Raw genomic sequence first — 10438 nt, forward strand, 5'->3', positions numbered from 1 at the left:
GAATTTTAAGAATATATTTTACTTTAAGCATTCTTCAACCTTAGCCTGCAGCTTGAAATAATCCTACAATCGATATGAAAACAAAAATCCAATATGGTTATATGCTTTAGTGAGAAAAATCTGCAGCACTGAATGCACATTTCAGACAGATGTCTATTACAGATGTATTTACTTGTAGTACAGTTGTTAGTTTAACAATTCAGGAGCGTAGACTGTGTGAGAGACCCTCAGTCCATCAAATATTAAATACAAATATCAGATCAAAAAAGTAAAGGCCATGAATATGTATAAAAACATCGTCCCCCGTCTTCCACCATATTTTCATGTTCTCTCTGTTCTATTTGGTTCATTTATTTCGATTATTTACATATCTTCATCAGTCAGTGTTCAGCTGCTGAAGCAATATTTGCCCACTAGGTGGCAGCATGTTCCATGACAATTACTGTGTGTGTGTGTTTGTGCGTGCATGTTGAATATTGCATCGAGGCTGTTGTCTAACTATACCATCAGTACAAGTGAAAACAGAGGTAGAAAAGCTGTATGTTTACTTTCATTATCTTATTTCAATTACAACAATTCCTCATGAGCATTTTAACATGAGCTTTACAGTTACCAGACTGTGTGTGTGTATGTGTTGTACATTACTTGATGTGTTTGTTTATCTTTTCGGATGTCTCCACAGTGTCTTCCAATTCGCAGAATTTTTTATAATGGAGTTCTGAGTAAAATTCTGATGAATTAAGAACAGAGTTGTTTATCGGAGGGCTGAGTTCAGTGTGCCACTATTGTTTCTTTGTGTTAATGAGTTTTGGAACTGAAGTCTTAGGCTTGCCTTTTAAAGCCGTAGTATTTTACATTTACAGCCAAAACAGGCTGATCTCACTGGAGCCTCAGTGTGTGTTGTGTGGGTGTTTGTTTTATTCACATACCAGGAACATAGCCTGAGCAGAATGGAGTGGAATGTTCACTGATTTTGAAGTCAAGTGTTTTCTTCCAAGTTTCAATATAACAAAAGGGAACGACATGACGAATTACATTTTACGATCATGTAAATACACTTAAATTGTGATTATTTGTATATTAGATTGTCCTTAACCACTGTAATGTTCTCCAGCACAATGTACAATGAGACATTCCTTATAGTAATATCAGGGACGCAGTTCCTGCTCAAACAGAGTGTCCAAACCAGGGCAAGCGAATCTGACAGGAAACCATCCCTGTAAACACTCTTCAGTTTGTTTAGTGTCTACCAGAACATTTCAGATCTAAACACGCAGACACAATAGGACTCTGTTCCCGCAATACTTGATCCCATGAAGAGTGACGCCCAGAGCCCCCTCCAAAACCTCTTAAAAGGGTTCGGGTAAGGTTTTTAAAGAAGCAGCGGCCTGTGGTGTGTGGGAGTGGCTGGTTCACCTGTGAGATGCTTTTAAATGAGGCCATCTCAAAGCCACATGGACACTTTCTACAGTTGAGAAATGAACCCTATCCAGCTCACATTCATCTTTAAAATACAGTTTATATAATTATCAACCCTCTTAGGTCCTAATGAACATAGTTTTAAATTGTATCTGTGATTATCCATGTTGTTATGCCTCCGTGCCGGCTTCAGCCAGAGGCAGACATGTTGTGGGGTTGTCCGTCCCATTCCAATAAAGTGATTATGTTTCGGTGGTCAAAGGTAAAAGTATTTAGAAGTATGTAGAAGTATGTATGGTTGCAGGAGGCATACAACAAGTCCAGTAATTCTAGTAGTTAATTAGAGCACTGTCACTGGGAAGGCATTTCGCTATTGAGCAACACAAACACAATGAACATTTTAACTTGAAGAACTATCACTAAACCTCAGCGCTGAGTTTTAATAACGCTAAATAAATGTTTACAGCAATAATATTTGTATTGCTTCAAAACGTAAATTGATAAAATAAGAGCATTATAAATGATTCAACAAGCCTTTCTTAATAATTTCAGTTTGCTGTGTTAGCTTTGTTGACAACATCAGAAAGGATCCAAAATACAAATATAGCTAATGAACAAAAAAAAACTCCCTTACCCTTTTTATAGATATGAAGATATAAACAACCCGGTATAGATATGAAGATATAAACAAACCACTTCAATCACAATTAAATCAACACTCAGGCTGTTTATGTCTCGTATTTGTCTCTGATATCCGGCATTTGTTGGCGCCTTTTATCTGAAATCTCATCCTAAAAGTTGCTGCGTGTTTGGCCGTCAACAGTTCCTCTATGAATTACTGCTTCCTGTCAAGATGAGTCCTGGCACGTCAACGACGCCTGGCAGGAAAAAGTTGCGACTGTAACTGTCAAACTCTTGAATTTCACTTTATATTGTGAGTGTGTGTGTGTGTGTATGTGTGCGTCCTCTGAGACAGAGGGCAACTTACCCACGTCATCATGTTGGACTGAGACTTGCAGCATCAAAGGGCCACTGGATGAGAACGTCAGGAGAACAAAATGAGCCATTGTCCTCCTGGCCCGCTGTGCACCGGAAAACACTGTCCATGATCCCATAAAAAATGTTTTTGGCACGTTAGTGGAGATGTTACTCACAGCTCTTCTGGTGGGCTCTTCGTGGAACTGTGGGCACAAAGGAAAAGGAAGGTGTTGTCAACTCAAAGGTCTTGTGATCAATGACAAAAAAGACTTTTCCAATATGCACCTGTGTTTTAAAGCTGCAACAGTTGTTGTAATGTAAATCAAATCAGTTTTATGGAAGGGAAATAATAAAAATCGAAATATTTTGTTTTGTTTTTTACGCGCCGCATGAAACTCTTAATGTTTCGAACACAAACTTAGCCTGAAATATATGTTTGTTACGGGGACTGATTGGGACAAAGAGCAAGTCCCATTACAACTTAAGGTGAAGAAATGTTTAATGTAAGGTTTGGGTTAGTGTGAGGTAAAGTAGTGGTTATAGTTGCAGTTCTTAATAAAGTGTATGTATGTTGATCTAATGTAATGGAAACCCAATTGAGCATGTGTATGTGAGAGATAAAAAAGGGAGATGTGTGTGTCTGTGTGTGTGTGTGTGTGTGTGTGTGTGTGTGTGTGTGTGTGTGTGTGTGTGTGTGTGTGTGTGTGTGTGTGTGGAGCAGGGGGGGGCAGACGATGAAGGGAGGAGACTGAGGCTCGGTCAACTTGTGTGAGGCATGGAGAATTTATAAATCCTCACCCATGGTTACACCTTGGTCACAATCTGATCACTTCTCATGCTGTCAACACTGCAGAGAGGAAAGGTGTAGCCCACATGTGCAACGTGTTGGGTTTTCTGTAGAGGAAGCAGCACAAGCTTCTGTTCATTTGGAGTGCCGAGCAGGAACGTGTCCATCCTCTGATATAGTGATGGACCTCATTTAAACTTTGCCAGCTGTTCAGTGTTATCCTCAAGTTTCGGACTGTACGAGACCATTTCTTCATCGACCCTCCTTGGCTTTCAGCAACCATGTACAGCAGCGGCTACTCCCAGGTCTCCAAGCACGGTCCAGGCGGCCTAAAGAGGACGCAGTACCGCTCCAAGGGCAAGAGCTGTGGCTACTACATGCGCATTGTCTTCTTCTTCTCTTCGCTCATTCAGTCCCTGATCATAGTCAGCCTGGTGCTCTTTCTGGTCTACGGTAAGACACAGGACTCGGCGTCCACAGAGCGCATCCATGACCTGGAGGAGAGCTTCAGCCGACTCTCCATAGAGAACGTCGCCCTCAGGCAACAGAGGAAGAACCTGACCAACTTACTCAACACAACCCTGACTCTCAAGGCTCGCAATGACTGGGACCTGGTAAGGTTCCGCCACTACACCAACATCTCAACATTCGTCATCCAAGACTATGAAAGGAAACTGGTGAGTAACTAAATCAAGCTTTTTTTTGTCATTGTATATCTAATATGCAAGTTCCTGTCTTGTGTCATTTTATTCCCTTTATCGTTATTCGACCACTATAGAAATTCAGATGTGATTATATCCGAGTCAGCCTGGTTTACTAATTGTAATTTGCTTTCAGATACATCTTTAATTATATTTAATATGAGTTAAAGAACCACTCAAAACATATTTGTAAGACAAGACAGTGTTAAACTTGGATAAAAGTTCAATGTTTGTTTATATTTCCCAACTTGTCTAGAACTAATTACTAAAACACTAATGACTTTTCTTGTATTAATATGAACAGCAACAGTGCAAACAAGAGCTCTTCATGTGCAGCGCCTCTCCCCGTTTTGCTTGTGACTGCTCAGCAAGATGTAAGTGTGATATTTCAAACCACAAAATATTAAAGCAACAAATAAATGATTTCACTTTGTCTTTCCTGTAATAAAAATGTAATACACGTTGTTTTTTTTTTAAATCAGCTCCAGATAACTGTAACTGTGGCTCGCTGGTGGAGCGGCTGAAAGCTCGGCTTGAGTTAGTGGAGTCCAACTTCACCCAAACGATACAGAGGATGAGGACAGAAGTGGAGCAGACCGCCACAGAGAGGGACTACATTAACCTGGAGGCCATCCGTTTGAGAAGGGAAAAATCCATACAGGAAAAAGAGTTGCAGTTCAACAAAGAAAAATGTAAAGATGACTTCTTCCAGTCCTTGAGTGGCGTCTCCAACGTCTCCAAGGCTTTCCTCAAGAAGATTGAATCCCTCTTCCCCACACACCTTGCCTTCCAGCTCACCTGCTCAAAACAGAGGGAATACCTGGAGCAGATCCAGACCAACTGCACCAGCCTGTCCAGAGAAGTGGAGGACAAGTTCCAGCGTTACTTGAACAGTGTGGGAGACCAGGTGTCAGACATCCATGCTGAGAGCAGCCGCCTGAAGGCAGAGAACTGGCGCCTGAACAGTGATTACCGCGTGTGCACCAAGAACCGCTCGGGCCTGATCGAGGAGCACAAAGAGAAGTTAGACAGGCTTCAGCAGAAAAACGATCAGGAAAAGGAGAGACTCCTGATGGATAAGATGAGGTTAAATGGAGAAATAGAAGTCCTGGTAAACAATGTCAAATTCAAAATTAAGGAAGTGGATCACCTCACACAGCAAATCAGACATCTCAACATGTCCTGCACGTCTAAGGTAAGAAAAAAAAAACCAGCCATGACTAAATACATAAAAATGTTTAGGCTCTTCAGGGAGTAAGGAGCATCATGACCTTTAGGGACCTCAAGCTGGGTTTCTGAGCTCTTTAACATTCTTTAGTCATATCTTAAAGTAATATTCACATTTTTACTAACAACAAGCTTTAGGCTGCTGCAGGAGATATTGCATGCTGGTGGAAATTATCTAATAACCCATCCCGTTATATGTATCGTCTTACATTTGGGTTACACCTATAGACATACGTAAATACAAACAAAGCCCATATCAAAATTATGCTCTCAAGATCACAGCTAACAGATCAAAGCAGCCTTTCAGATTATTGGAAATGTCCAAGATCCAAGTGCAGAGGAGGGAGCATGTCTGCCTGTAGAGAACAGGAAGAGAGCAGGGTCTGTTGTTATGTTTACTGTCAGTTGCTGTGTTAAAGGAATTATTAAGAGTCTAGATTTGAAGCCCTATGATGTTTCTTTTAGGAATCGGGTTTACAACATAAAACTGACTCAATATAGTAATTTATGTGTCAATTCAAAACATGTTGCCTGGTGAGATGTTATGTCCATTGATTTGTTTTTCCTATATTAACAATGCTCTCTTTTCATTTCAGCCAGGGTTTGCCGCTGGGTCGAACTCTCGGCCAGGCACATCAAATCAGCCTGCGTGGGGTGGTGGGTATGGTGGTGGTGGATCCAGCTCTGCTGGTGGGGCTCAGCTTAGTAGGACAGGGTCAGGTGGGTTGGGCTCAAGCCTTGGCTCCTCTGGATCATTGTTCAATAAGCAAGGATCAACTGGGACAGGCTCCTCAAGCTCATCTTTCATGTCACCTGGGTCGAGTTCAAGCCTTGGCTCCTCTGGATCATTGTTCAATAAGCAAGGATCTACTGGGACGGGCTCCTCGAGCTCATCTTTCTTGTCACCTGGGTCGAGTTCAAGCCTTGGCTCCTCTGGATCATTGTTCAATAAGCAAGGATCTACTGGGACAGGCTCCTCAAGCTCATCTTTCTTGTCACCTGGGTCAAGTTCAAGCTCTTCTGGATCATTGTTTAATAAGCAAGGATCTACTGGAACAGGCTCCTCAAGCTCATCTTTCTTGTCACCTGGGTCAAGTTCAAGCCTTGGCTCTTCTGGATCCTTGTTTAATAAGCAAGGATCTACTGGAACAGGCTCCTCAAGCTCATCTTTCTTGTCACCTGGGTCAAGTTCAAGCCTTGGCTCCTCTGGATCAATATTCAATAAGCCAGGATCTACTGGGACGGGCTCCTCAAGCTCATCTGGGTCGAGTTCAAGCCTTGGCTCCACCGGGTCAGGCCTCAGTAGGTTTGGATCAGCTGGGAAGAGCTCTTCAAGCTCATCACACTCCTCATCTGGGTCTAGTTCAAGCCTTGGTTCCTCTGGATCCTTGTTCAATAAGCCAGGATCAACTGGCACTGGCTCTTCAAGCTCATCACACTCATCATCTGGGTCTAGTTCAAGCCTTGGCTCCTCTGGATCCTTGTTCAATAAGCCAGGATCAACTGGCACTGGCTCTTCAAGCTCATCACACTCATCATTTGGGTCGAGTTCAAGCCTTGGCTCCACAGGGTCAGGACTCAATAAGCCAGCATCAGCTGCGGGAGCTTCATCAAACTATGGATCGGCAGGCTCAAGTTCAAGTCTTAGCTTAAGTGGGATCGGCTCAAATAAGCAAACTTCAAGTGTGAGGAGCTCCTCAGGCCTTGGGTCGTCCTCTGGGTCAACTGGGTCAAGTTCAAGTCTTGGCTCAAGTGGGATCGGCTCAAATAAGCCAACATCAAGTGTGAAGAGCTCCTCAGGCGTTGGGTCATCCTCCGGGTCGACTGGATTAACAAGCAAAACTGCGCCAAATGCATTTTCCTGGTTTGGGTTTGGGAATAATAACGGAGGACAAAGTAAAACAGGAAGTGAAACAGGGAAAGGACCGACAAGTGGGAACACTAATGGTGGAACTGGCTCCGCTCTTGGTGCAGGACGGTCAAGTGGACTGGGAGGTGGCTCAGGTAATAATTTAAAAACGTAGTAGCTGTAGTGGGATTATCTATAGATTAAGTTTTAGTTAAATTCCATTCAATCACATTCTTTTAATTATAGGTTTGGTTTACCGAGATCAAAAAACTAGTTGCTCACATACCTCAGGTGGAATCCAGTGATGCAGATCTTTTTTTAAAAGCAATTTCAATATTTTGGCTAACAAATAAAATTACATTCACTATAAATGTATTAGTTATTATTAATAATGTAATTAATCAAACTGTGAATCAATAGCTCTGATGTGTGATTTCTGTAGATCTACGGAAGTATGTATGAACTAATCCCTGTCCTTACTTACTTATTTTACAGTTAATGTCGCTCAGCACCTTCAAGATCTGCAGCGCCTGATCAACCCGTCTGGTCAAGAGTGAGTATAAAGCTCATTTATTTCAGTCAGAGCATGCTCAGTGCTGATATTCCATATTTTGTTTGTCTAAAAACGCCCTCTTTATGGCTTTCATCCAACACAATGGACACATGGAGCGTCACACTAATTTGTATAATAAGTAATATCAAGCTTTGTCTGCTCTTTTGTCCTTGAAGAGTTCGGTCATTTCATGGGATTTGTTACAAACGACAAGAATCACATAGAGAATTAATTAATCTATAGCCTATCGAAGAGCTGTGATGCTTTCACGTATAACAGCATTATAGGAAGAAAACATTTAATAATTGTCTTCTTTGTTTCTATCTTTTTTTCTGTCTCCAGGGAGAAGCAGGATCTCTCCAGGATGTTGGGTTAAAACATCTTCTCTTGATGAGCCAAACAAAAACAAATCAAGAGGTGTATACTCCATTCTATTACACACAGCATATCATGTTCACACATTGGATATTAAATAAATGTACCATATAATATACAGTTTCTGACTGTTTATACTTCAATATGCATTTATTAAAGTAAAAAGTTTTAAACAACTTTTGCTCTTTTGAACGTAAAATGTGAAAATGTGTCTCTTAATGATTCGTATCTACACAGTTAGCAACTTTATCAAGAATAATTTGTATTATTGCAATGTAAATATATGAAAATAAAATCTTTGTTTTAATGTAACCACATCAGCTGAGCCTGTCTCTTCTTTAAAAAACAAAGCTATTCAAGATATTACCCTATTCAGATCCGGAAATGACTGTTTGTCCCTTATGTGCGTCACCTATTGTGTTGCTAATTGTCCACAAATGAGTTTACCGACCCCTCCTGTGATGTCGCCACCGAGATATGCTGGCACCGCCATTTAATCCATCCACCATGTTTATGTTTACCTGCCAACCTGTCAGCAGGCCGGCGGAGGCAGATGGGCGGAATCTTTGGAAATGCTCTTGTATTCATGCTGCTAGAACAATGTTTGATCACTCAACTGTGGAGAACACGGATATCCATTGCCGATATCAAAACGTCATACATCTTAGAAAGAACACATGAAGGGGTGGGGGGGGATAAGGATCTTGTATTGTATCTGATGACAGCTCTGACCTTTAATCGGACTAAATATAAACAGGGCTGATTGTTTATGTGAAGAAATAAATACCATTTGTGAGATATGAATTGAAAATAGTTTCCTTATAATACTTGAATTGAATTTACAGTGTGCATTTACATGTTGGATAATATAATCACTCAATGTGAATTTAAAGGTTTAGTGTAAGAATTGGGTGAAAGGGATCTGTTTTCATTAGTGTGTTTCATCTAAATTGTACAAATTCTTGTTTTCTTTACCCTAGAATGGGCCTTTTATAACTAATAACTTTTTATTTACAACGAGAGATGGTCTTTTCTATGGAGGCCAGCATGTTTTCGACAGTCATCCGAACTGGACAAACTAAACACCTTTTGAGTTTTTATTACATCTGAGTTTCTGAGGTTCTCTTTCATATTTGGAAGGGGAGGGTGAGATGAGAGGTATTCGGCTGTAACATAAAATGTCACCTCTAGACGTCAACAGGTAATTTAGAGCAGGACAATATTACTATGCAGCCAAAATGGAGCAGGGAAACAAACCATCATGAGAGCAGACAAACATCCTGTTCGTTGTCCTGAGAAAGGACAGGAACTCACTGTTAATTCATGACCCAAAAGTGTCTTGTGTCGGTGCCAATCAATAAATACAGCACTTAAACCTGAGCAAGGGGAGAGGTCTTTCCCGCCTAAAGGATATCCTTTGTTTAACATCAAATGTTTTTCCACATTTGGGATGTGCAACGTACTGCAGGAGTAGTTGTGAGGATATTGAGGGTCAGTTGCCTGCGTATCTTTGGGAATCACTCTATCAGACTAACTGAGACACAGGATGTGTTGAAATAATGGAATTTCACCATGATGCTGTTCCTCTGTGCAAGTATGTTTCCTGTAATCTCAACAAGCTTTCCTGTCAACTCATGTCATTTGTATTTTACCCGTACCGAAAGTGACACAGTTGACCAATGTTCCAACTGACACAGCGGAAAATAAGTATTTTTTCAGTTGTACTTTTGACTGTAGTACACAGCAGATAGGAAAACATTTAAACATCTACAGTGTAGTGACAATAATAATAAGTTATAGTGCAGAAAAATATATAAAATTAATATGAATCCTTAATATGAGTGGGAAAAAAATTGTTAAGCTCATTTTATTTATAAAGCACCTATCAAAACCAAAGTTACAAAGTGCTGTACATAACAAATATTAGGATAAAAACAGGAAATCACAGAATAAAACACAAACAATAGAAGAATACAAACTACACAGAGGGCAAGCAAAAACAATGGAGCCATAAGAACCAAGTTCAAATATTTGCAGAATAGGTCAGTTTTTACCAACCTATTAATACTGTTGACAGACTCTGCATTTTTTATAACAAAGGGAAGAAGGTTCCAGAGGGTGGGAGCCATGACAGAAAATGACTGGTCACCTTTATTTTTTTATCTAGAATTTGGGATGACTAGAAGGCCTTGGTCAGTAGACCATAAAGATCTCACCTAGTGCAGGGGACACAATAATTCACAAATATAATGAGTCAGTGTAGTGTGAAATCTGGAAATTAGGTTCTGAGACAAGTTGTCTTTGTAAGTTTTATTGCAAAGCTTTCAAAAGAAAGGATCGAAGCACAACCAGCCGTCACATGCTTGAGAGGCATGTGATGAAGATGTGTCAAACTGAAACTAACTGGGTTCCTCAAAATCCAGGACAGTTTAACTACTTCTGCAAAATATGTTTATGAACACATGTATAAAGTTCATATCAAGCCGCACACTAGATGGAACCTTCCGCTGAAGGCATAAGCAGAGTGGTTACTAGGTTAATTCCCATTA

General features: G+C 40.6%; 1 protein-coding gene across 1 annotated transcript; it reads left to right on the top strand.

Moving 5' to 3' along the window:
* The first annotated feature begins 3231 nt into the window (after positions 1-3231).
* Positions 3232-8178, top strand: plvapa (plasmalemma vesicle associated protein a). The gene is made up of 6 exons (XM_061084151.1): positions 3232-3861; positions 4190-4259; positions 4368-5080; positions 5709-7116; positions 7457-7514; positions 7857-8178. Exons 1-6 carry the CDS (start codon positions 3466-3468, stop codon positions 7888-7890), a joined length of 2679 nt encoding a protein of 892 aa, XP_060940134.1. The 5' UTR covers positions 3232-3465; the 3' UTR covers positions 7891-8178.
* Positions 8179-10438: the final 2260 nt, after the last annotated feature.

The sequence above is a fragment of the Limanda limanda genome, chromosome 13, assembly GCF_963576545.1.
Source record: "Limanda limanda chromosome 13, fLimLim1.1, whole genome shotgun sequence".
Taxonomy (NCBI): Eukaryota; Metazoa; Chordata; class Actinopteri; order Pleuronectiformes; family Pleuronectidae; genus Limanda; species Limanda limanda.

Coding starts and splice junctions, on each gene's coding strand:
- plvapa (XM_061084151.1), top strand. CDS start 3,466: ATGTACAGCAGCGGCTACTCCCAGGTCTCCAAGCACGGTCCAGGCGGC. Junction 4,260..4,367: donor TTGTGACTGCTCAGCAAGAT/GTAAGTGTGATA, acceptor TTTTTAAATCAG/CTCCAGATAACTGTAACTGT. Junction 7,117..7,456: donor TGGACTGGGAGGTGGCTCAG/GTAATAATTTAA, acceptor CTTATTTTACAG/TTAATGTCGCTCAGCACCTT.